We start from the raw sequence: 26,226 nt of genomic DNA, 5'->3' as shown, positions 1-26,226 counted from the left end.
GCGCCTTGCAGTTCCGGCGAATGTGTATGTGTCACCCACAAGGAGGAAACTGATAAGGTGGGGGAGAGCGGGCAGGAGCGCCTAAACTGGGAGCAGGACGAGGGTGCCTGGTAGGCGTCGGGGAGACAACAAGTCCCATCAGGGAGGCCAAAGGAGGCTGATTGTACTTCACTCTGGTGTTCAGAAAGATCTTTTGACTCTGGGGACCTCCTGAAGGTACGTCCTCTCTTTGTCTGGGGCCGTCTGAATGCTTCCTCCCAACCTGGGGACAGAGAACGTGTGGGAGAGCAGAAGTTGATGGATCACAACTCCCATCACCCCAACCCCTGGAGCTGCTGGCTGGGCAGATGGGCCCGGTAGTCCCTCTATACCTGGAAGGCCACCGGTTTTCCTGCCCGATAGTAATCAGTAATCGTCACCATCATCTTAGAAAAGCAGAGCTGGACCGGATTGCTCCTTGAGTTTGAGGATTTTCATGGTTCTCCTTACTTGGAGGGATGAGACACCCCCCCCCCCAAAAAAAAAACCTGAAGGGGAGCTAGTAGAAACTTCAAGACTTATTTCTGGGCTGGCGTGTTTCTCCTGGGGGCATCTGGCTGACTATTCTGGGAATTTGGGTTCCTGAGATCTCAGATGGCTTAAAAATGCTAATAATTTAGACAGAATTACTGTAAATTTCCACTTAATGGGAGAGGCCGTGATCTCACTTCTTTTGGTTATTTATGTTTAAATCCAACGTGGACTGGACCAGCTTTTCGAAGATAGGAGATATTTCCAGTGATTGGTTTCTTTTTGATAGACCTTCAAATAGAGGACCATGGTGCCTCGCTAGACAGTTACCCCACATGACAGCTTTTTTGCTAGACATTGACTTTTTGTGATCGCTATAGCGATTCGCAAAACAGTGATTCCTATGGGGGAATTTTGCTGGACAATGTTTGGTCCCTGCTTCGCAAACCAATTTTCGCTAGACGACGATTTTGACAGCTCCCTCCGCGTGCGCAAAATGGGTGTTTTCGGGACCTAAGCTTCGCAAGACAGAGATTTAAACAGCTGATCGGTGGCTCGCAAAGCAGCTTTCCTATGGCCAATCTTCACTAAACAGCGACGATTCTTTCCCATTGGAACGCATTAAACAAGTTTCAATGCATTCCAATGGGGAAATGCTTTTCGCTAGACAATGATTTTGCTAAACAGCGATTTCAGTGGAACGGATTATAATTCACTGGCTGTACATCTTCAGCCAGTGAAGTGTGCCAGGGGGGAATAGTGGAAGAGAATTCCACAGGTAAGGGGTAACCGCCAGAAGGCTCTGCCTTGTGCAAATCGCTGAATTTTTTTTATTTATTTATTTATTTATTTTGGTCCTCCGGATATTCTGGATGTCAGCTCCATAGAAATGGACTGGCAGCGTTGCAGTAGAAAGCATCGGAAAAGCCAAAGATTCTTTTACCTCTGAAGAGAAATCCGGTTAGACATTTAGGATTTGAGAAAAGAACGTGCCGTGTCTATAGGAGGTGTTGCATTTTTTCTGGATACTGAAACTCCGGGGTTCCCTGATTCAGATGTCTGGCATCTCACTTTTCAGCAGATTTAATTCTAGACAAGAAATAACTTTTCCCTCTAGCTTTAGATTTCCAGTTAGGTTCTGTTTGTATACTTTGCAATAGAGTAAATATACCCCAGACATTGTTAAGGTTCTAACTTTCTCATCCACAGAAAACAAAAAGTCAACCCTCAATGGTTTTTCATTCAGTACATGAGGTTGGAACCCTCAACTGTATTTCAAAAACCTGATTCCTTGTTGACGTCACTACCACGAGCAGCAGAGAATTAACATTTGTTGTGTCTTCCTTTAGAACAGTGGTCCCCAACCTTGGGCCTCCAGATGTTCTTGGTCATCAACTCCCAGAAATCCTGGCCAGCAGATGTAGCGGTGAGGGCTTCTGGGAGTTGTAGTCCAAGAACATCTGGAGGCCCCAAGGTTGAGGACCACTGCTTTAGAAGATAAGGAGCAGGGAGATCGAAAGGGGAAGATGGTCACAGGAGGACAAAAACAGGCCGGGTTATCCCGGACTGATGCTTCCGGCCACCATGATTCAGAGTGACATGAGCAGGATGACAAATTTAGCAGGATCAGCTGGGGGGGGGAGGCGAAGCCGCTCTGCTATGCCGAGAATGGAAGAATGACACAAAAGTGGAATTACAGTTGTCTAGACAACTAAGATTTGGCAGGAAATGAAGACAGGAGGAGTTGCCAACCTATCGCTCTCTGCCCAGTTCCCTTGCTCGTTTTCAGGGCCGGCTCTGTCATTAGGCAAAGTGAGGGGAGCTGCCTTTAGGTGTGAGATGTCATAAAAGGGAAGCAACCTGTTAATGCTATTTACATCAGGGTTGCGTTGCAAGTTCCTTCGGCCTCATAGACTAAAATAAGCTTGGCCGGTTTTTGAGGCCATGCACCGTGATGAGGGTGGGCATCACTGGCCACTGTGCCTCAGGCGGCAATGCTTTGTGGGCTGGCCATGCCCATTCAATTAACAGGAGTAAGGTCTTCACAGCTCTCAAATAGCCAACTTATGTTTAGGCACCACGGCAAAGACCATACAGAGTGAAAGCAGGAAGTGTTGCCTTCACTGTGATTTGGCTTTATGGTGACGATTGAGTTATCCAACGAAGACTTTTTCCCTATGGGTTTTCTAAGGACATCTGTTTGATCAATATTAGAAAGAAATGGTTGTTGTGGGTTTCTCGGGCTCTTTGGCTGTGTTCTGAAGGTTGTTCTTCCTGATGTTTCACCAGTCTCTGTGGCCGGCATCTTCAGAGGAACAGGAGTACCAACTCAGCCCATGCTCTGTTGCTGTTTGTTGGATAGTTGGGTATTTATAGCTGTGGGAGCAGCTTTTGTCCTTTTCAGGAGATAGGGTGATTATGGTGATCAGCGTGTTTTTGTTGTGGATGTATTGTTGTGATAAGGGGGAGAGATTATCTGACAGATAATCACAATCACAATCACAATGACAGATAATTTCTCCCCCTTATCACAACAATAACACGCTGATCACCATAATCACCCTATTTCCTGAAAAGGACAAAAGCTGTTCCCACAGCTATAAATACCCAACTATCCAACAAACAGCAACAGAGCATAGACAGAGTTCCTACTCCTGTTCCTCTGAAGATGCCGGCCACAGAGACTGGCGAGACGTTAGGAAGAACAATCTTCAGAACACGGCCAAAGAGCCTGAAAAACCCACAACAACCATTAGATCCTGGCCTTGAAAGCCTTTGAGAATACATTAGAAAGAAAAAATCAGACCTTGCAAGCAGCGACCATGTGTGATTAGGGCAGTGGGATGTTCCACCCCAAATCATGGTCTTTACTTGGAAGTAACCCTTTGCAATACAAGTAGCTTCTTGATGCTAATCCAGTGGCTGAAATCTTGACGCAGAGCTAAGCCTACATCATGCGAATGCTGTAGAAGCAGTGGGGAAGAAGTGCTATTCTTGAAGTACTTCCACGTGTGCATCATGCAACTGCTGTGATGTGAAACGTTCACCTAATTGCGCCACCGAATTGCACAGGGATGGCCGCTAGGGTGTAACAGCTGGCACGCTTACACAGGTGTGAACAGGATTTCAGGCCAAAAAAGTATAACTGTTGTACTGTATTACCAGTGGAAGCAACGAAGTGGACCTTCAGCCTTTCTGCAGTAATTACTATAATTGTAACAAAGTGTTCATTCAGTTACTTTTTAGAAAGGATGTTACTTTAAAATACTTAATTACTTTTTAGGAAATGTGGCCATAGCAATAACTAGCTAACTTTGTGATCAGATGGAGCAGGGGAACATTTATGGGATGTCCTTATTCTTGGCTTATAATGGAAGCAAATTGCTTTTTTAAAAAAGTAGTATTTCAAGCTGTAAAGGGAAAGGAGTTTCAGTCCCATCAGTCAAGGCTCCTTTTAACCCCTTGTATTCATTCCCTCCCATTTCTTTAGGGCTCATTATGGCTGGTCTGAAAACAGCCAGTGGGGAATACATTGACGACTCCTGGGAGCTCAATGTCTTTGTGGAAGATTTGGGACCCGAGGCGGATCCAGTCACACTCCGGATCTCTGGCAGTATGCACATCGGAGGCATCATGCTGCAGATTGTGGACAAATTAAGTAAGTCTGCCAAGGTCTTTTCCTTGACGGCTTTTTGGTATATTTGATACGTGTCCATGTATGCATGCAGATGGCTGACATTCCTTTTTAAATGTCACATAGGGCATTCAGCTGGCCCTATAAAAAGAGGACACGTTAGCTACCCCTGCTAAAATGTCTGCCATCCTACTATTCAAGAAAGGTGGTGGAGCCTTACCCTCCTTTTTATGTGGCTGCCAAGCTTCCCAGGAACAGTGCAGTCTATCTCACCTTTGGGGCTTTGGTCTCTCTAAGCTCACATATCTGGATGTTCAGTTGTCGCAATGCAAACTGTGTCCAAAAATCCTGGATTGTACTAGAGCAAGCCCCAATTCCCCAATCAATGGGGATTTACTGAGCCAACGCTATAAAGTCCCACTGATTCGCATGGGCCTGCTTTATTTACGACTTACTTTAGTGTATTAAATTGCCGCTAGAGTAGGCTCATGTGAATCAGTGGAATTTATGAAGCAGCCGACTCTCTAAATCCCCATGGATTCTATGGACCTGCCCCAGGACCATTGATTATGTTTAAGCAGCAGGATTTTGGCCACTGTAACATAAAGTTTAGAGAGGTAGCTAGGACTGGAAGAATTCGGGTCCCAATCCCCATTCGCCCATTATGTTTGCTGTTGGCCTCAAATCTGCCTTCCAGGATGAGCCACACACAGGTGGGTGGACGATCTAGTAAAGCTGCTTTGATTTCTCTTTGGATGAAAAAGTGGAATAAAAAAGGGAATGATATCAACAATTTTAACTCTCCATTTTAAACAAGTTTTGATTATTCATTAGCTCAGAGCAGGGAGTCAATAGCAATTCGCCCGCAGGCTGCATTAAACTCCTTCCCAGTTGACCATTCTGGAAACCCGGGGGGGTTCTGGAAGCTATCTAGTCCCCCTATTTGTTTTAAAACCAATAAATAAGGATCACACTTTCTCGAAACCTCCCCAAAGAGCAACCGCTCATTAAAACAAGGTGTACAGTCTTAGCATACCTTGTTTTAAGCCAAAAAAAAGAAAGCGAGAGAGACAGAGACTTTTTTTCTCTCTCCTTTGAGTGGAAATAGACTTTGTCACTCCTGCCAAAAAAATTTCAGTAGTGCACTGAGGTGTGTGGAAACTTTTGCAATGTTTTGAATGTTTGGTCCCGCTCCTCTAGCTGTGCAGCAGAAGCACCGGGATCCACAGAGCAGAATAGCTTCACGTTCCCTGGATTAGTCCACCCCTCCTTCTCATCAACTAGCACTTATGGTCTCAATAAGTCACTTTGAGGCACTAGTACAGTAGGAGAAAGAATAAAAAGGTTTAATTACTTACAGTTCTAAGCGGATCAGCAGTAAGCTGACAAGGACTGCTTACAGCAGATTTCAACAGCTTCTTGAGAAGGAAAGAGGACACTTGGCAGAAGGATGGGGGCTCTCTTTGACTTCTGAGGCAGGAGAGAACTTTTGGTTAGAACTGGATTTGATAGTCGCCCAGAAAGGCCCACCCCCAGCCACACCTACTAAAGGCGCCTTGCGAGGTTGTAAAAAGTCCAACAGAAACTCACCCCCACACCTAAAAGCTGAACCACCCCCCCAGTGGCTCAAAGGATAATATTTTGCCTTTAATAAGCTTGACGCACGAGTATGTCTTTTGCCTGAAACATCCAGTCCCTTTTCTCTCTGCTCATGAAGATCAAAACACTTTAATTAGCTCTGAGTTCCCATTTTGTAAGGACTGGAACTGCAGTTACCAGCTTTGGAACAAGCTAATATTCTTGGAAATTGTTGGAAAAAAAAGAGAGCTCTCCCAGCCAAAAAGAGAGAGAGGTCATGCTGGTATGAAAGCATATTCGAATATTTGCTCTGGTTTCCCCTACTGCCATTTGAATAGAATAGATGTACTGTAGTATTTTATGAAGGCTATATCATTTGATTCTACGAACAAGCCCTCTCCCAAATGTCCTGTCCTTTAACGGCCCTGCTCAGGTCTTGCAAACACAAGCCTGTGGCTTCCTTTATTGATGCAGTCCATCTCATGTCCGGTCTTCCTCTTTTCCTGCTGGCTTCAACTTTTCCCAGCATTATTATTTTCCAACAAGCTGTGTCTTCTCGTGATGTAGCCCCTGTTTTTTCCCCCCATTTTCGCTTCTGCAGAGAGTCCAGTCTTGATTTGATCTCGGATCCACTTCTTCTTCTTCTTTTCTGGTGTGGTGGTAGTCGTGTGTGTGTCTGTGTGTCTGTGTGTCTGTGTGTGTTTGTGTACTAACCCTAGGCACCCAAAAGGGGCCAAAGGGCAGAGGAGAAAGTAGGAAAACACACAGTACAAGGAACATCTTGAGGTCATGGGGCAAAATTCTCCGGGTCCTATGCATCCTGTATCCCTCTCCATACTGGCCCCTGGTTTCAAACTGAAAAGAAGCTGCGCCACTGCCGTGGATTTGTTCCCCAACATCCCATTTTCCAGGCGATTCACATGTCCTGCCCTATATGGGAGCCGGGCCTGTATCTGAGCCCCCTCATTGCCCCTTCTGCTGGTTTGTTCCCCTTCTGAGCCCCTTGTTCCTGATGCGTAGATGTCTTCAGGATAGGACCTGAGCAACAGTTATAATTTTTTTAAAAAATGCGCCATCAAGTTGCTTCCAAGTTATGGCCACCGAATGAATTTGTGGCCTCCAAAAAAAGGTATTTTCATTAAGATCCCCCTTCAGGTCTTGAAAACTCAAGGCCTTTACGGAGTTCATCCCTCTCTCCTCCTTTCTCCCGCTTCCACTTTCCCCCCTACTAGCTCTGCAGTCTTTCCCAGCTCAGGATGAGACCCTCTAAAATGAAGGAAGAGAAGAAGACGCAAAGGGCGGGCCCTGGATGTCGGTTGCTAATCAGCGGGCTGCCTGGAACCCACAAAAGGAAGGGGGCCTGACCACAAAGCCCATGCGGAGTCACCCATCATCTCCGACAGGCGTGGCTGCTGGACGTGGGGGTGGGGTGGGGTGGGGGGCCTTCCTGAAGCTCTCCCTTGGTTTTCGACCTGCTTTGGAGGGAAAAAAGGGGCCACAGGATGGAGGAGAAAGGAGGAAGACGCACGGGGTGCCTGGAAACCAAGCCCTGGGAGGAAACGAGGGAGACGAACCCGGGGGGGGGCATGCTTAGCCTTGGGAAAAGAGGACTGTGGGGAGATCGGACCAGGGACGTCGGCAAGCCTTCGAGTCCCGTGTGCGAGTCTTTGGTACAGAGTCCCAAGACCCAAGTCCTTATGAAAAGCAAGCACTTTAAACCCCAGAGAAAAAGGAGGGTTCTGAATATAAGGGGGAAAAATTCTTAACTGTTAGAGCAGTACGACAAGGGGAAACATGACCTCGGAATAGTAGTAAGCACTCCAACACTGGAGGCGTTCAAGGGGAAACTGGACAATCTTCTGTCAGAATCTGCTTTGATTTGGATTCGAATAAGGGGTTGGAGTCGATGGCCGTATAGGGCCCCTTCCAGCTCCATTATTCTTATTTGTTTGTTTGTTTGTTTGTTTGTTTGTTTGTTTGTTTGTTTACTGACTGACTGACTGACTGACTGACTGATTGATTGATTGATTGATTTGATTTATTTGATTTATTTATTTATTTATACCCCACCCATCTGGCCTGTAAGACCACTAAACTGAGAAGGGAATGAATCTGTCAGGGTGCGAAGTTTTTCTTCCTTTATGGGCTACATTCCCTCCTGGCCGTCCTAATAGCGGAGGAGGCCGAAGCTGTATTTCGACACACACACCCCATTTAATCGCACACATAGATAAGATACGGTGGGTGGGTTTGAGAGACAGAAAACGTTTGCATGGTGGCGTTAGAGCTTTAGAATTCGCTCCCTGGTAAAGTCTACGCAGCACTTCCTCTTTGAGAACCTTTTTTTTTTCCTTTCAATTTTGCTCACACTTTAAATGAGTTTGCAAAACTTTCGAAGCCAAGCTTCTAGGGCCTACGATCTTCAGTTCCAGCTGCCTTTCTGTTTGGCCATGAGGGAGCCTCGTTTCTTGTGGAACTCATCCAGAACTTGGAAACCTAATTTTTCTTCTGACTACGAGTCCCAGAATCCTTCAGCCGCCCATGCCCTGCGCCCACCTTCTGTCATGCTCTCCTTCCACCGTCAATCAATTTGCAAAGCTGTTCTGTTTTTACATGTTTATTACGAAATATGTTTGCCTCCCTTTCCTCTAAAAAACCATGAGCCATTTGGAAAACATTTCTATGTGGGCATTTTCAAAGAAGGAGCCATGTCTCACCAGAACTAAATAAGTTTAAAAAAAGATATTTGAAAAAACAAACAAAACAAACCTGATTAGTTTGGATGAAGCAATAGAACTGGAGGATTTCGCCTGCTCTGTTCCCCAGCTATCTAGCAGCAGCCGTTCCATCTAGCTACCCACAAAAAGAGAGATATGAGACAAAGCCTATTCCACTGGATCTACAGAGGGATCAGTTCTTTAAAATCTCTTCTCTTCCTCAGCTAATTGTGTTTTACCTGAACATTATAACAATTGCTGTGTCATTTTAGGAACCAGTGCTGGAGTTTGCTTGTTTTCCTCTTCTCTCCTCAGCCTCCTTTCCTTTTGTGCTATGTCTTTTTATATTGCAATTTTTCAGGAACGGGCAGGTACTTTCTTGCTTCTTATTGATCTCTTGCAAGCCACCCTTGGAGTCTTTTTAGCTAAAGCACAAGGGGTAAATGCTTTAAATAAACCGAGAGATTGCATTACTATTATTATTATTATTAATACACCTCATTGCCATCAACCTGCAATTTTGCATGATGATGTTGGATCCTCCTTCATTCTTTCCTTCAGAGCTGCAGAAAGATTGGTCGGATCATGCCCTGTGGTGGGAGCAGAAGAAACTTTGGCTGCTGAAGACAAGCTGGAGCCTGGATAAATACGGGATTTTGGCCGATGCCAAACTCCACTACACTCCGCAGCACAAACCGGTTCTCCTTTCATTGCCCAATCGCCGCAGCGTTCGAGTCCGGGCTAATTTTGCCCAACCGGTCTTCCGCACAGTGGCGGACATTTGCAAAGTTCTTGGTGAGTAACGAGTAACTATACAAGATTTGGCATTGTTATCAAAGTGTCAGCTCATCACATTAGTCAATGGTCCAAGAGCAAATGAAACTAAGGAGGTAAGAAGATGTTCAGGGCATGGATAGAACGTTTCCCCTCCCCCAGAGCCTCTTCCTTGCAAAGAAGGGGGTGTTGAGACTCATCAGCCCATAGACGGGAGGATTCCTTTTCAGTGGTACCTATTCTCTTCCCTGAAACCAGGAGACTACAGTGGTGCCTCGCTAGATGATGATAATCCGTTCCACTGAAATCGCTGTTTAGCGAAATCATTGGCTAGCGAAAAGCATTTCCCCATTGGAATGCATTGAAACCTGTTTAATGCGTTCCAATGGGGAAGAATCATCGTTGTCTAGCAAAGATCAGCCATAGGAAAGCCACTTTGTGAACCACTAATCAGCTGTTTAAATCACTGTCTTGCGAAGCTTAGGTCCCAAAAATACCTGTTTGTCAGCATGGAGGGAGCTGTCAAAATCGTTGTCTAGCGAAAATCGGTTTGCGAAGCAGGGACCAAACGTTGTCCAGCGAAATTCCCCCATAGGAATCACTATTTTGCGAATCGCTATAGTGATCGCAAAAAGACAATGTCTAGAGAAAAACTGTCATGCGGGGTAACTGTCTAGCGAGGCACCTCTGTAAATGTTTTTTAAAAGCCCAAAGCTTAAAATTTTCCCTCCTTTTTACTAGCCAAGGAGATTTCTTAAATGAGTGTGGAACGCCTAAGGTCCTGGGCAGGATGGACTTTATCTAGGAAAAAAGGGTTCAGCCTTATCCCCTATTAAAGAACCAGAAGTATAAAACATTCCGGAAAAGGATCATACAAAGGCAGAGCAATAACACAGGGCTCCTTTCCTTGGGTATAAATGAAACATGTGCCAGCGTTTCTGAAGAAGTGGTTTTTGATCCATGAAAGCTCGTATATTGTATGATGATTTTTTAAAGTGATCTATAAAGGTATTGCCTGCGAATTCCACGTCCTCCAACAGAAGTTCTAGGAAAGAAGAAATGGAAGGACAGATGTGTAAATAAAACATTGGCTCTCAGTAACTCCTATTCCTTAGCTAGTTGTCCAGGTAACTCAAATCTCAGGAGGACTTGGGGACGCCTATTTTAAAGAGTTGTATACATACAATCCTGTCCAGAAATTATGAAAGCTGGAACTGCTGAAATGTCTTCCTCTATGTAGTTCCCCATTCCTTGAAAATAATCAGTTACAAGTGACATAAATAACAGTAACTAGTTACTTTTGGAGGTTATATGGACATAACTACGATGGGTAGTTACGGGGCTAGTTTTGGCATATTACATACATACTTTCAAAAGCTGCTTTTAAAGGTCTTTTTAGAAGTGCCTTGCTATCGGTTTTCCAAGTTTTAGGCCACTGTCCGTCCCAAGGGAGAAAGGAGGCTCCATGTTGGTGTTAAATATTCTCAAGATGCAATATCGAAATTGGCCACTAGAGAGAACCAAAGAGCATTTCTTTGACTGGCTAGAAGCCAGCCTGTCTCCTAGCCATCTCTGCTACAGGAGGCAGTTGTTATGCTCAGTCAGCAGCAGGGCCGGCCCTGCTTTTGAGCTAAGATTTAGCCTGAATGAAACCGTGAGGGGGAATTAACTTGAGCTCCTTTTTTTTCCCCTGCCGTAGGGATTCGCCATTTTGAAGAGCTGTCCTTGTTGAGAGCCCCTGAGGAAAAGGAGAAGCGGAAGCAGAAGGAGAAAGAGACGAATACAGTAGAAAGCTATGACTTGACGGCCGTGCGGCTGCCAGCAAGTGAGTCCCTGGGAGGAGTAGGGGGGGCTGAGTCAGAAGGAATGACTCTCTGTTGTTTTTTTGTAAATGATGTGATGTTTGGATTCTTTGAACTACAAATCTCATCGTTCCTCATTTCTGGGAGTTCTACCTGACTCTCACACACTGCACAGACCCCTGTTGCTCACCTGGGAGAATAAGGTGTCTCTGAAGACAGGTAGAACTTCTGGAATGGAGAACGATGGGGTTTGTAGTCCATGAAATCCAAAATTCCTATCGCTCATGAGCGTACATGTGATGTGTACATGCACAAAATTGTGCCCCGTCTCCAGGGGTAGGCTTACAGAAAAATGTCAGTGGTCAGTTTTAAGCTAAGACAGAAACGTACACTACGGAGAAACAAAATGGTAGACGCTGGTAAAATCAGTGGTACGTCAATTCAGAGCGGCTGTAACCAATGGTAAGCAAGCTCATTGCCCAAAATACTCTGGTCTCCTCTCTGTTTTCCTCCCTAACTATATCAGGCATTATCCTCTTCACCAGATCAACACACATACCGTTGTTTGCAGTGTGCAGAGCAAGTGATTTCTGTGCTCAGACCAAGAGAGACCGGCTGAAATCCTGTTGCTCCACTCCGCGTATGGAATAGGAAATTGCGTAGGTAGAAGGAAGCACTGCATGGAGAGCCTCCCTAAGTGTGCGCCACAATCCTTGTGCCACAAATTGTGCGATCCGTTGCATCATCTGCTTGCATGGTGCGGGACTGCATGGGTGCCAAGCTGTGTGCCGTTCCACAGACGGTCATTGTGCCTTATGCCAACTTCAACAGGATTTCAGCTGCCCTGTGAACGCTCTGTTCTGCTCCTTTATACTGTAGGACCCCCTTATCCGCAGGATCAGTATCTCCTGGGGAGGCTCTCTGAGTTGGGAATCGGTGGCCAGGCATTCTCAGGTAGGGCCTTCTCCACAGTGGCCCCTTGCCTTTGGAACAACTTGCCACTGGAGATCCACCTGGCTCCCTCTCTGGGTGTCTTCTGGAATAAACTTAAAACCTGGCTATTTGGGCAGGCTTTCCCTCCTGCCATATCTTAATTACTTATACTTCGCCATCTTGGATTTATAATATATGTTTTTGGTTTTATTGTTTTTAAATTTGTAAACCGCCCAGAGTAGACCCTTGGTCTAGATGGGCGGGATAGAAATTTAATGAATGAATGAATGAATGAATGAATGAATGAATGAATGAATGAATGAATGAATGAATGAATGCTTTGTGGAGAGCATTTGGTATTATAATAATGTTCACTATAATCTATGTTTTCCAGCATCCGTGGGGGGTGGGGAGCTTGCAACCGTTCCCCCATGGATACAGGGGTCCTACTGTACACACAAAGAATCAGGGACCGTTTTGGGAGGGGAGGGATGAAAAGCATCTCCTCCCCCCCCCGGCATGGCCATTACCCTTTGTCCACTTTGCTTGGACGCCAGGCGCAGAGCAGCAGCTGTTCCGCGGGATGCCCGCTCACTTCTCGGACAGCGCCGAGACGGAGGCGTGCTTCCGGATGCTGTCCATCAGCCAGACGGGGATCACACCCGAGCAGATCATGAGGATGCAGCGGCCGGGATCCGTGATAGAGAAGGCGCAGATCAACAGCAGGTGAGGAGGGGAAAAGAAGCAGGCGGCGTCATTTGGGCAGCTGCAGAACCTAGACGGAAAGTCATAGGTCTGAATCCATGACTCTAATTCCAATTAGAGTAGGCCCATTGAATCAAACACTAATTGATATGTCATCTCTTTTACATCAGTCCCAGGAATTCAGTGGTCTTACTCTAGCTTAGATTAGCTGTTGGATTTAGGACACAGAATCATAAAGTTGAACGCGTGGTAGTCCCCTCCAGCCTCTGATGACATGGGAAATATCCTGCACCCTTGATAAATTTGTTGGCAGGATCGAATGCAGATCAGCCAGCTCTTGTGAGTGCCAAACTGTTCTTCCGTTCAGTGAGACCCAATTTTATCTAAGTCTTCTGTCTCCAATACTAGCTAATTGGTTGATGTAATGTAGCCAAGAAGGAGATGCCATTTCCTGTATTGTTTGCCTCTTGTTGTTGATAGCTAAAGATATATTGCTCTTAGATATGGAGGTTCTGTTTTTTTAAAAAAACTACTTCATTTGAATCTTCTTTCTCTCTCTCTTCATTTTGCTCCTTTCACCCTTTTCTAGGTGGCTGGATTCATCACGGACATTGTTGCAACAGGGAGTGAAGGAAAATGACCGTTTATGGCTACGTTTCAAGTATTACTCTTTCTTTGATCTGGAGCCCAAGGTCAGTGCTGCTTCATGGATCGGGGCCCCCTGGGTACCAGTCTTTTGTTTGAGGGTATGCTTTCAAAGAAGTTTCTAGTCCTCAGGACTGAGGAACAGGACTCTGAAAAAAACCTCCTTCTGTAAGGAGGATAATTTTATGCAGGATGTAAGACAGCTGCCTATTATTCATGTGATAATATTTAGCATTTGGTGTTTCGAAACATGTATACCTTTTCCAGGTACAGTATATATATATTTGTAAAGGGTTTCTTAAAGAACTGATATATATTAGTTATTTGTAAAGGGTTTCTTAAAGAACTCATAGATATCAGTTCTTTAAGAAACCCTTTACAAATCTGAGTTTTATACAGGATTCAGCTCAGACTTAATCCATGGCTGTGCTTGTTTTCCTCTGAAACGGAAGCTGTCATGCTCTCAAGTCACATCGTTCAAAACCTCCCACCCTTTACTCTCCAGGAAAAGGAAACGAGATTGAAGAATAAAATCATTTAAAAATACAAACAGCAACTCTTAAAACCACTTGGTCTGCTGTGATGATGTTGCATGGTGTAATTTTTAAAGGGAAGAGGCTCTGTGTGAGAATCTCTGTGGGTCCAAAATGCTGGATTGATTTCATATTAATAAACCAGTTCCAGAGGTTCTCCTCTCCACCTCTCCACCTTTTGTAAACATAAGGGATCTTGATTGCTCATTCAAGACCCAGCCAAAGCAAATGCTTAAAACTCACAACAGTAAACGGATGTGGGCAGACTCCCTCCCTCCCTCATCCTGATGCTGCCACTACTGTGACGATGGCAGCTAAGCTCACACACGGACTGGTTTGCTTGGCTGTGCAAGGGACAGGCGACATCACTGCTGCTCGGTCTGCGCAGCTTGCCCAAGGCTTCACAGGCTGGCTTTTCCCCTCCAACTCCTTATCCCTGTACTCCAACTCCCTGAGCTATCCGGCCAGCCCAGGAATGTTTTCGCCGACTTCCTTGTATTGTGAGGGACTTGGACCAAATGACCCTTGGATCCCACTCCAGTTTTGCAATTTGACGCCTTTTTGAACTTTGGAAGCAGAAAAATGATACAAAAGTAAAAATAAACCCACTAAATAAAGTCTACACTAACCAGATAGCTCAATGAGTTAAGTTTCTGGCTGCAGAGACAGACGTTGGGAATTCGATTTCCTCGCATGGGACCTCCTGGGAGAAGAGCCAGCCTGTGTAGCCTTGGGCAAGCTGCACAGTCCCAGGGCTCCCTCTAGAGGAAGGGAAGGGTAAACCTACTTTTTCTCTACCTAAAAAGGCTGCTGTGAGTCAGAATGAACTTGATGGCATCTAATTATTATTAAATAAATTCTACCGTAGAAGTGAGAATCTAATCTGGATCTGTTACTCAGTTTCTCACATTGTGACTCCGTTTCTCTCTCCGCGTAGTATGACACCGTGAGGATCAACCAGCTGTATGAGCAGGCCCGCTGGGCTGTGCTTTTGGAAGAGACGGATTGCACCGAGGAAGAAATGATTGTGTTCGCAGCTCTGCAGGTAACCTTTTCTGCCCCGTTAAGCACGCCTAATGGCTTGGCTGGGTCTTGTGAAGGTCTCTGGCAGCCTTTCCCCACCTGGACTCTGGTTCCTATCATGCTGGGCCTAGCTGTCTGGGATAGAGGTGGCATGCACTCCAATTCCCATCCGGTCCAGACAAGGGCCGGTTTATGGGATCTGCTACTTCTAGAGCTAATTATGAGCGTTCGGAGAATTGACTTAAGACCTCCACATGACTCTCACTTTCTGTCCCGAACACATGAGCCAATGACACCTTGTTTGTCTGGTGCTTCCTTCCAGTACCGCATCAACCAGCTGTCTTTAAACACCAGCCCTGCAGAGCAGTCTGCTGAGTCTGGCCTCGACGACTTAGACAAGGCTCTCGCCAGCCTGGAGGTTAAGCTAGAAGGGACGTCATCGCCTCCGAATGTCCTGGTAGGTGCCTGAGAGGGGCAGCGTTTCTCCTTGGCGAAGCTGACCCCGGTGTTTTTCTGATGGGGCTTGTTCTCTGAAGACATGTTGTCTTCCACTGGTTTTGAAGGCAATTCAACTCCGAAGGCTCCATTTTTATTTATTTATTTATTTTTGGTGGTGGCCACAGCCAGTTGGGTCAGCCTTCTTTTTCTTACTTGTTCTATTAAGTTTTTTATTTTTAAACTCCTCTTTTAACTGTATTTTTTTTAATATTCTGTATTTCATTTTTGGGAACTCTCGGTGCCTGTCTAATAGTTTGTAAATACAGTAATTAAAGTTGCTTTTCTTCCTCCCTCCCTGCTCCATAGGAAAGCCTCACAGCCATCCCAGAACTGAAGGACTATCTTCGAATATTCAGGTGAGCTCCGAAACTTTCATCTTCTGTAAGATTGTGCACCTTTTGCTATGCCATTTCAAAAGACACCAGGACTGCAGCTTTTGAGTCCAGACCCCTGCTTGGCAACATGGCAGTAGAAATTTAGCATTTTGCTAAAATAGCCTTCTCAAACTGGCGTCATTCAGATGTATTGGGCTTCAGAGCCCATCGTCCCCAGTTGATATGGGGATCATTGCCTGGAGAGTGACAGGCTCTGGAAAGCTGCCTTGAAGGGAGGGACAGAGTTTCTCGCTGCTGTTTCCTAATAATATAGTGGATTTTTTTTTTTTTGGTAGCTGTTTATATCGTTGGGCCAGGATTAATAATTTAGTGGATCTGTCCCTGCTAAGATAATTGGTTTGTCCATGGTCTGTCAGCCTCTCTTACAAATTTGTTGTAAGGAGGATATGTATCCTCTTGAAGAATTGCAATTTTATTTAGTTCATTGTGTGGGCCCTTTTAAAGGGCAGACGTTTTCAGCCTCAGATCTGGAATTTTACCAGGGTTTTTGATGTTTTGCATTTATAATCCTGCAATGTTTCATAGTGCTTGTGTGTTTTCTTATACAGTGGTGCCTCGCATAGCAACGATAATCCGTGCAGCAAAAATCGCTGCAAAGCGATTTCATCACTATGCGATATTAAAAAGCCCATAGGAATGCATTGAAACCCCTTCAATGCATTCCTATGGGCTTCAGACTCACCTTTAAGCGAAAATCCTCCATACGGTGGCCATTTTCGCTGCCTGGTAAGCGAGGAATCCGTCCCAGAAAACAGCGGGCGGCCATTTTTTTTACCCGGCGGCCATTTTGGAACCGCCGATCAGCTGTTAAAAAACTAATCGCTTTGCGATGATCAGTAAGCGAAACGGGGTACCAATCATCGCAAAGCAATTTTTCCCCATAGGGAACATTGCAAAGCGATCGCAAAAGCGATCGCAAAAAGTTAATCGCTATGCGATTTCATCGTTAAACGGGGTGCCCGTTAAGCGAGGCACCACTGTACATACCGCACACATACAGAGAGGGAGAAAGAGAGAGAAAGGGAAAAGGGATAAAAGAGTTACCTTATGCTTCAGCATCTGTCCAGAAACACCCCCCAGTGAACTTTTGGGGAGAGTCCAGTTTTCATTTTTTTGACCTTTAAAGGCAAGGATACCCTATGGTTTTAGAGAGATCTGGAAGGAGACACCTGGCAGTGTGTCTAGAGAGGTGGGGTCGGATGTAAGAGTCTTTTTTTTTTAATGTGAATCCCTACACAGGCCTCGCAAGCTGACCTTGAAAGGTTACAAGCAATACTGGGTGACCTTCAAGGAGACCACCGTCTCCTACTATAAGACGGCTGAGGATTCCCTCGGAGAGCCTGTGCAGCAGCTGAACCTCAAAGGTGAGTCCAGCAGCCTCCCTGCTATCTGGAACTGGTAGGGTTGGCTGGGGGGTTGTGGGAACTGTGGTTGAAAAAGCCACCTGTCTAAGGTCTGGGCTTAGGGATACTTGACATATTCCCAGCTAGGCACTGCATCTCCAACCGGGTTGGCCACATGCTCTCTTCTATCGAGGGCAGTCTTTTTTTTTTTTAATAGATTTGGAGGGGGAATCTTGGCAGACGGTAAGAAATTAGGCAGATAAAAGTTCTGGGACCTATAGAGCAGAATTAGCTTAAAGTAGACCACCCTTTATTGCATAGTTCTCAACTGGCACTTATTCTTCGATAATTCATTCAGAGACACTGGTAAGAAAAAATAATAATGAAAATGTTCCATTTTACTCACAGTTCTTCATAGATCTAAAACAAACAGCATTCTATAGAAAAATAGTGACTAGCTACATGAACAAGACTTAACTGGTTAATAGTTTCATCCTGACTAACAGTATGGCTGACTGACTCTAACTGACTACTTTACCTGTCTTCAGACTGTCTGACTAAAAAGTAATGTGGAGGGGGGGAAGACTTGAGTGGAGAGATGTCGCTCTCTTCAAAATTCTGAGGCAGAAAAAGAACAAATGGTTGCTGTTAGACTGATTGACATTCACCCCACTCCAGGAAAAAAAAATCTCCCAGACAAAACATCTTAAAGGCAATGTCTGAGGGGTGCAATAATTTCAACAGAAATCACTCTCCACTCTCAGAGAGAGGAACCACTCCTGCTGTCTGGAGAAGACACCCTGGGCTAGAATCCTTAGAATTACAGTCCCCATGTTTCTCGCCAGACAGCAGGATTTAGTGGTCAAGGATGGGAGAATCTTGAAAGATCAGAATTGGAAGAATACAGTGGTGCCTCGCATAGCGACGATAATTGTTGCAGCAAAAATCACTGCAAAGCGATTTCATCACTATGCAATATTAAAAAGCCCATAGGAATGCATTGAAACCCCCTTCAGACTCACCTTTAAGCGAAAATCCTCCATACAGTGGCCATTTTTGCTGCCTGGTAAGCGAGGAATCCATCCCAGAAAACAGCGGGCAGCCATTTTTTTTACCCGGCGGCCATTTTGGAACCGCCGATCAGCTGTTAAAAAACTAATCGCTTTGCGATGATCGGTAAGCGAAACAGGGTACCGATCATCGCAAAGCAATTTTTCCCCATAGGGAACATCGCAAAGCGATCGCAAAAGCGATCGCAAAAAGTTAATTGCTATGCGCTTTCATCATTAAACGGGGTGCCCGTTAAGCGAGGCACCACTGTAATGGCAGAGTTTCCAATTTTAGCCTTTTGGGGACTACAACTCCCATAATCCCCCAGCCAGCATTCAGGGGGTTCTGGGACTTGTGGTCCAAAACCAGCCCCCTTTCTAAGCCCTGATGAACGGGCAATCTCTCCCCCACCCCTGTCAGGCCATGCGATAACATTGGGGTTTCCCCATTTCTCACCCTCTTATCTGCTCCGCTGCAGGCTGTGAGGTGGTCCCCGATGTCAACATCTCCGGCCAGAAGTTCTGCATCAAGTTGTTGGTGCCATCACCCGAGGGGATGAGCGAAGTGTACTTGCGCTGCACGGATGTGAGTCGGGCATCAGGATGGGGGTCAGCTTAGAATCATAGAGTGAAGTGGGACCCTTAGAGGTCATCCGACCCAACCTCGACATAGGGCAAGGGTTTTGTAGCTGCCACGTTTCCCCCCCCCCCGATGACTGTCGAGTCCCTGCTTTTAAACACCTGCATGGAAGGCAATCAAACCCCTCCTCTATTCAGAAGCAACAGGAAGTTCATCCCAGTAGGAAATTTTTCCTAAAGTCTAGCCCAAAAGCTACATCCTATCATCTTTGGTCTGCTGCTACTTAGCTTCGTCCTTTATTCCACCTTCTACCTCTTCCAATATTTCCAGGCTGCTATCAAACCCTAGATTAATTGCCCACCTCTCTCATCCGTTTCTCAGAAGTGGGATGGGGGAGAAATCTTGTGACCCTCCAGTTGTTGGAAAATCATAGCTCCCATCGGCCTTGGCCAGAAGGACCAGGCAGGGAGGACGATAGGCATTGTTGTCCAGCGACCTCTGCAGGAATGCCTCCTTTCCCCAACCCCTCTTACGGGCAGCTTTCCTGCCCTTTTTGCTCTCCTCTAAATATTTATAGATTTATATAAAATATGTTTAACCCCACCTTGCTCCTTTTTAAAAAGGACCGAAGGTCAGTTGCATGATCAGAATCCCAGGTTTAAAGCAAAAAAGATCATGTCTACAAATTATTAAAAGGATCAATCAAAGATGGTAAACAAAAGCAAACGCCAAAACACATTCCAAGCAGCAAGGCACAACCCTCCATTTGAAAAACCCCACTCATGGAGGCAGTCATTCAGGGAAAGCCTGCCTAGAGAGAAACGTCTTGGCTTGCTTGTAGAAGAACAGCCAAGATGGGGCCAGCCTGGCCTCCAGTGGCAAGGAGTTCCAGAGTCTTGCTTTCAGGGAAGGGTAGAGCCAGCCTGTGTCTTCATGCTATTTGCCTCCCTTCTCTGCCCAGGAGCAGCAGTATGCCCGCTGGATGGCCGCTTGCAGGCTGGCGGCGAGGGGCAAGACCATGGCTGACGCATCATATCAAGCTGAAGTGGAGAACATCCTTTCCTTCCTGAAACTCCAGAGGACCAACCCGGATGCGCCCCTCGCCCCGGAGGCAGAAGGGGCTCAGTGGCTTGTCTCTCCACGCTACCAGAAGAAATTCAAGCCTAAGCAGGTAAGATTTGGCCATTATTTTCCCCCATCCACGGGTTCACATTTCTGTTGGTGCTTACCTGGCAGGAAGGGGGAAAAGACCATTGTTGTTGTTGTTTAGTCGTTTAGTCGTGTCCGACTCTTCATGACCCCATGGACCAGAGCACGCCAGGCCCTCCTGTCTTCCACTGCCTCCCGGAGTTGGGTCAGATTCATGTTGGTCACTTCAGTGACCCTGTCCAGCCATCTCGTCCTCTGTTGTCCCCTTCTCCTCTTGCCTTCACACTTTCCCAACATCAGGGTCTTTTCCAGGGAGTCTTCTCTTCTCATGAGATGGTCAAATTATTGGAGCCTCAGCTTCAGGATCTGTCCTTCCAGGGAGCACTCAGAGCTGATTTCTTTCAGAACGGATAGGTTTGATCTCCTTGCAGGCCAGGGGACTCTCAAGACTCTCCTCCAGCACCACAATTCAAAAGCATCAATTCTTCAGCGGTCAGCCTTCTTGATGGTCCAGCTCTCACTTCCGTACATCACTACAGGGAAAACCATAGCTTTGACTATTCGGACTTTTGTTGGCAAGGTGATGTCTCTGCTTTTTAAGATGCTATCGAGGTTTGTCATTGCTTTCCTTCCAAGAAGCAGGTGTCTTTTAATTTCGTGGCTGCTGTCACCATCTGCAGTGATCATGGAGCCCAAGAAAGTAAAATCTGTCACTGCCTCCATATCTTCCCCTTCTGCCATGAGGTGATGGGACCAGTGGCCATGATCTTAGATTTTTTGATGTTGAGATTCAGACCTTTTTGGCACTCTCCTCTTTCACTCTCATTAAGAGGTTCTTTAATTCCTCCTCACTTTCTGCCATCAGAGTGGTATCATCTGCATATCTGAGGTTGTTGATAATTCTTCCGGCAATCTTAATTCCGGCTTGGGATTCATCCAGTCCAGCCTTTCACATGATGTATTCTGCATATAAGTTAAATAAGCCGGGGGACAATATACAGCCTTGTCGTACTCCTTTCTCAATTTTGAACCAATCAGTGTTTCCATATCCAGTTTTAATTATTGCTTCCTGTCTCACATGTAGATTTTTCAGGAGATGGATAAGGTGGTCAGGCACTCCCATTTCTTTAAGAACTTGCTATAGTTAGCTTTGGTCCACACAGTCAAAGGCTTTTGCGTAGTCAATGAAACAGAATTGATTGTAGGATTTTGAGATTTGCCCCAACCACTTCATCAGCACTGGTGCTACTTGGCCTTGTCCTCCGCTCTTCCTCAGTAGCATGTTGGACGCCTTCCAACCTGAGGGGCCCATCTTCCAGCATCATATCACCCCTTCACGGATTGCTGCCTTGTTGTGGCAAAGGGGCTTGAGTCACTCAGAGAAGCTATGGGCTATGCCGCGCAGGGACACCCAAGACGGACAGGTCATAGTGGAGAGTTCTGACGAAACGCGATCCACCGGGAGCAGGAACTGGCAAGCCACCCCAGTATCTTTGCCAAGAAAACTCAATGAAGAGAAACAAAAGGCTTAAAAAGACCATACCTGGTGGGAAAACCATTAAATGGTTGCAGGATGTACAAATTTCTTCTCTGATCAGGGTGGCGTATTATGACCATTCTCGGATAAAACTGGTTTCGGAACCATCGGTTTGAATGTTCCGGATGTGACGTGCGCTTTCTATCTGTGTCCGCGGCTCCCACTAGGCAGAGGACATGACCTTCGTGAAACAGTGGCTGAAATCCTGCTGTTTCGTGCATGGGGGGGTCCCATTGAATCAGTGGGGAGTCAGCTCCATAAATCCCATGGATTCATTGTGCCTACTTCACTCCCGACTTACTGTGCGAAGCAGCAGGATTTCAGCCAATGTGTCAATGTAGTTTCTACAACAGAAGTCTTGATTTGTCCTTCAGCAGTCGATTCAATGCTGGCTGGATAGCTCAGTCAGTTGGAGCGGCTGGCTTCAGAGCAGGCGCTTGGGCGTTTGAATCCCCACCGTGTAGCCTTCGGCAAGCTACTGTATGTGGTCCCAAGAGGGAAAAAATGGTTATACACCTTCTGGATATTTTATACCTAGGACGGCCCTGCAGGGACTCACTGTAGCTCAGAATCAACTTGATGCTGCAAAGTTAATTACTAATATGTAATTGCTTCAGTGGGCCTCCTTTAGTTTGGGATGAGCCAGTTCATCTGGGCATAGACATCCCTCTTCCCATGCCTGTTTAGGGCTGGGGTGAGGACGTGACCCACTCAATGCTGTTGAATATCATGTCCTTTAAGTTCCCACTCATACAGACAAAGGCTAGCTATGATAGCAACTGTAATACAACATCTGGAATACTATAATAGGTTCTTTATGCCTTTCAAGGCATTGGAAGCTGAAACCCACCAACTCACGCCATGCACTCTTAACATTTTGAGTGTAAAGGAATGTGTTTTAAATGCATTTTCTAATTAACAATACCTCTCTCTGCAGTTCTGGAGGTAGCTCAGTCATGGTGGGAAACCCTTCACCTTCCAGATGTTTTGGCCTATGGTTTGGTCAGGAATGGTGGGAGTTGTGGTCTAAAACATCTGGAATATCAGAGGTTCACCCCTTGATGTAACGGGATCTAATCCCTCCACCTTTTTCTGAATACAGTGGTGCCCTGCATAATGAGTGCCCCGTTTAGCGACGAATCCGCACAGCTATGGCTTCTCTGCGATCGCAAAAGCAATCGCATTGCAATGTTTTAAATGGTAAAACATCGCTTTGTGACGATCGGTAAGCTGTTTCGCTTACCGATTTTCGCATAGCGATGTCTTTTCTAACAGCTGATCAGCAGTTCCAAAATGGCCACCGGGTTAAAAAAATGGCCGCCCACAGTGTTTTCGCGCCCTTTCCTCACCTACTGGGCAGCGAAAATGGCGGCCATATGGAGGATTTTCGCATAACGGTGAGTTTTTTGCCCATAGGAACGCATTAAACGTGTTTTAATGCATTCCTATGGGCTTTTTTGTTCCGCATAGCGACGAATCCGTATAGCGACGATTTTTCCTGAACGGATTATCGTCGCTATGCGGGGCACCACTGTACCTGCAGAAGGAGCTCAATCTGTGCTTTTCTTTCCATTCTGTCCCCAGTTGACTCCACGCATTTTGGAAGCCTATCAAAACATGGCCCAGCTGTCTCTCGTGGAAGCCAAAATGAAATTTATTCAGGCCTGGCAGTCCCTCCCAGATTTTGGCATCTCTTACTTTGTGGTCAGGTGAGAAACTATAATAGTTGCTGGTTGGATAACTCAGTGGTTGACGTCTCTGGCTGTGGAGCCAGAAGGTTGGGGGTTTGATTGCCCTTTGTGCCTTCTACAAGGAGAGCCAGCCTGGGTGGCCTTGGGCAAGCTGCACCGTCCCAGGGCTCCCCCTAGAGGAAGGGAAGAGCAAAACACTTTAGAGTACTACCTCCTTGAAAAACTCTGAAAACTTCAATCAGCCTTTTGCACCCACGGGCAAACAAACAGGAGGGCAGGAACTGGTTTATTTCTCGAACAGATTGAGTAGCAACGCCGGGTCTCTGCCATCTTAAGCTCTTAAGAGGACTAGTGTTCATGTATTGATTTAAAATATTCTACTCTGCCTCTCTCCTTAAAAAGAGCGGCTTATTTTCTTTTTGAGATGGGCATATCATTTGGGGAAGATGATACGGTTCCTTTAGCTCCTTAAGTCAGTTTCTGTCACCTGATTAAAAGGGACTCCGGTGTTTACACCAAAAACCTGCCATCTTTGCACAGATTCAAAGGCAGCCGGAAGGATGAAATCTTGGGCATTGCCAATAACCGCTTGATCCGCATCGACCTGGCGGTTGGGGACGTGGTGAAGACCTGGAGGTTCAGCAACATGCGCCAGTGGAACGTCAACTGGGATATACGACAGGTTGGCCTGGGGAGCAGGAGGGTGGGGATTCTGGCCATTGGACGTCTCAGCCGCTCTCCCGGGAAAGGGGGGGGGCTCGCTCAACTCCTTTGGCAGGCTGTGATTAACCTCTAGATGGCAAGAAAACCACACTTTTCCTTGCTCCCATCCGTAACGAGAACTACCCTGAGGTTTCTCTGCGTGCTCGCCTGTAAGCCACAAACGTGCACCCCAGGGGGACCCCCCTAGGAGGGGACACGCTCAAAAGCCTGCTTCTGCGTCTCTTCCCACAGGTGGCCATAGAGTTCGATGAGCACATTAATGTTGCCTTCAGCTGCGTCTCCGCCGGTTGCAAGATCGTGCACGAATACATCGGTGGCTACATTTTCCTCTCTACCCGCTCGGCCGACAAAAGTCAAAAGCTGGACGAAGAGCTTTTTCATAAGCTGACGGGGGGCCACGAAGCCCTCTGATCTTCCACCTTCAAAAGGTGACCCTTTCCCCTTGAAATCCGCACACAGGCCTTTTCTGGCCTCCTTAAGGGACCTGTCTGGCCATTATCATTGCACCCAGATCTGAGTTGGAATCTGGAGCAAAGCTTTAGAATGTTACTTTTAAAAGGAACTTTTTGTGTGATTCATTACTTCTGGACGTCTGGGATGTAGCGATTGCGACTTCGGTTTGTGCAAATAATTCTTTTTTTCTTACAAGTTGTGGTAGTGATCCACAAGAGGCCAGAACAATACAAGAAAATACTTCTTGGTCCCCTCTCGTGGCCAATTCTAATGTTACGCCTTGCAGACATTTGAAAAATGTACAACATGAATACTTCCCTCACCACCTTGGAGTTATAAGAGAATGGCATTAAGCCTAAAAATGCCTTTAAATATAACTTTGGAACATAAATAGAAACCATTAGTTATTGTACCTAAAAGTATTTTTTTCCTAGTTGCTAGTTATAGTACATTCACTGTAATTTTAATAGCTTGTCACCCAAATGTAACTAGTTATGGCTAAATGTTACTTGTAACTAATTACTTCCCAAGTTGCTGCTGTTCGCAAAGTGCCGTGTAAAGGTTTGCAAAGGGCCATAGAGAGGTTTGCAAAGGAACCAAGAAGGGTAGGTGAAGAAGTAAACCTTTCCTAGCCCAGGCCGGCGGGCCAAGGGAAGCCTTGGGACCGATCCCTCGCGGATATGGGGATTCTACCGTATTTGCGCCTTTTCCACCATCTTGGAATAACAGTTAATTTGCAACACATTCCCCGTTCCTGAGTTGGCTATTAGGGCAAGTTGGCTTTACTTACTTGCCGTTGCATTTTGATGAAGGTTGTGTCTGCTTCTTAATTTTTGTTACAATAAAAAGAATAATTTAAAAAATGCATTGTAAAGGAACTCCTTTTCTTAAATTGACCTCCCCTGTGTTTGCTCATCATGATTTGGACAAAAATACCAGGTTGTGCCATTGTGGTTCCTTACCTCCAAGAGATTTTTTTTTTTAACAGATGTACGCAAGTACTTTTAGAATGAAGTTCTCCCTTGCACGACAGCTGATGGACACAACACTCCCTCTTTCAGAGGTGCAGGGTTGTTTGAAAACAGAAAAACACCATGCACACAACACCCAGATGAGTCAGCGCTCAGAGAGGAGGTTAAGGCTTGGGTTCGAATTCTCGTTCTGCCACGGAAACTCAAGGATGGAGGTGGAACTGGTAAAACCACTCCTTAATATCCCGTTTAGCTTGAAAACCCTGTTAGGGTTGCTTTAAGTTGGTTTCGACGTGATGGCACACAAAGGATTATGAAAGTAACATCTGGAGAGCCACATGTTCTCAAACATGGTTTAGGCAAGGGGGAAATGATGATGATAATCATGTGCCATCTGACTTTATGGCAATCCTTTTCAGGGTTTTTCTCCATGGAGAGAATACTCAAAAGCAGTTTCCCGTTTCCTTCTTCTTGGGGGTATTTCTGGGGCTGTACAGCTTAGCTGGCCCAAGGCCACCCAGGCTGGCTCTTCTCTTGGGGGGAACATTGGGGGGAATCAAACTCCCAACCTCTGGCTCCGCAGTTGGGTACCTAAACCACTCAGCTATCCAGCCAGCCTGTGGATAAAAGCTGCACAGATAAAGTATAACTGCAAATACATGGGAAGATTTGGAAATATGCCTTTTAAAAATGCACAGTGAGGGAAGAAAACACAAGATCTCACAATCCAATGCAAAGCAAGAAAGAGAAGGAAAGACAAGTGTATTTTGGAAAGATACAAAAAGTTGGAATGGATTGGTTTTCATAGTGTGGCACTCATATAAATGCCACCTCAACCAGCAGATGACAGACATTAACAAAGATCGGAAAACTTGTTAATTTATTCCGACAAGGAGCTGGAGATATATAGTGTCGGTGCTCGTCGTGGTAGCCCCTTGTAGCCCCCTTGCCCCATAAGGAGAGTCCTAAAGTCTAGGCAGCTG

General features: G+C 45.9%; 1 protein-coding gene across 1 annotated transcript; it reads left to right on the top strand.

Moving 5' to 3' along the window:
* Positions 1–24,611, top strand: FERMT3 (FERM domain containing kindlin 3). Its single transcript, XM_072984226.2, has 15 exons — positions 1–216; positions 4,001–4,168; positions 9,001–9,234; positions 10,913–11,038; positions 12,506–12,674; positions 13,243–13,345; positions 14,769–14,876; positions 15,177–15,311; positions 15,659–15,708; positions 16,987–17,111; positions 18,619–18,725; positions 19,681–19,890; positions 22,990–23,114; positions 23,637–23,778; positions 24,051–24,611. The coding sequence occupies exons 2-15, from the start codon at positions 4,009–4,011 to the stop codon at positions 24,228–24,230; spliced, it is 1,974 nt and encodes a 657-aa protein (XP_072840327.2). The 5' UTR covers positions 1–216; positions 4,001–4,008; the 3' UTR covers positions 24,231–24,611.
* Positions 24,612–26,226: the final 1,615 nt, after the last annotated feature.

This window comes from Pogona vitticeps, chromosome 15, assembly GCF_051106095.1.
Source record: "Pogona vitticeps strain Pit_001003342236 chromosome 15, PviZW2.1, whole genome shotgun sequence".
Taxonomy (NCBI): Eukaryota; Metazoa; Chordata; class Lepidosauria; order Squamata; family Agamidae; genus Pogona; species Pogona vitticeps.
Note: the sequence above shows the minus strand (reverse complement) of the source record. Positions and strands in the feature narration are given on the sequence as shown.

Bases quoted from the DNA above. Each gene is read 5' to 3' on its own strand.
- FERMT3 (XM_072984226.2), top strand. From the start codon at position 4,009: ATGGCTGGTCTGAAAACAGCCAGTGGGGAATACATTGACGACTCCTGG. The intron at 9,235-10,912 runs GTGAGTAACGAG...CCCCTGCCGTAG, and splicing joins GGACATTTGCAAAGTTCTTG to GGATTCGCCATTTTGAAGAG. The intron at 18,726-19,680 runs GTGAGTCGGGCA...TTCTCTGCCCAG, and splicing joins TGTACTTGCGCTGCACGGAT to GAGCAGCAGTATGCCCGCTG.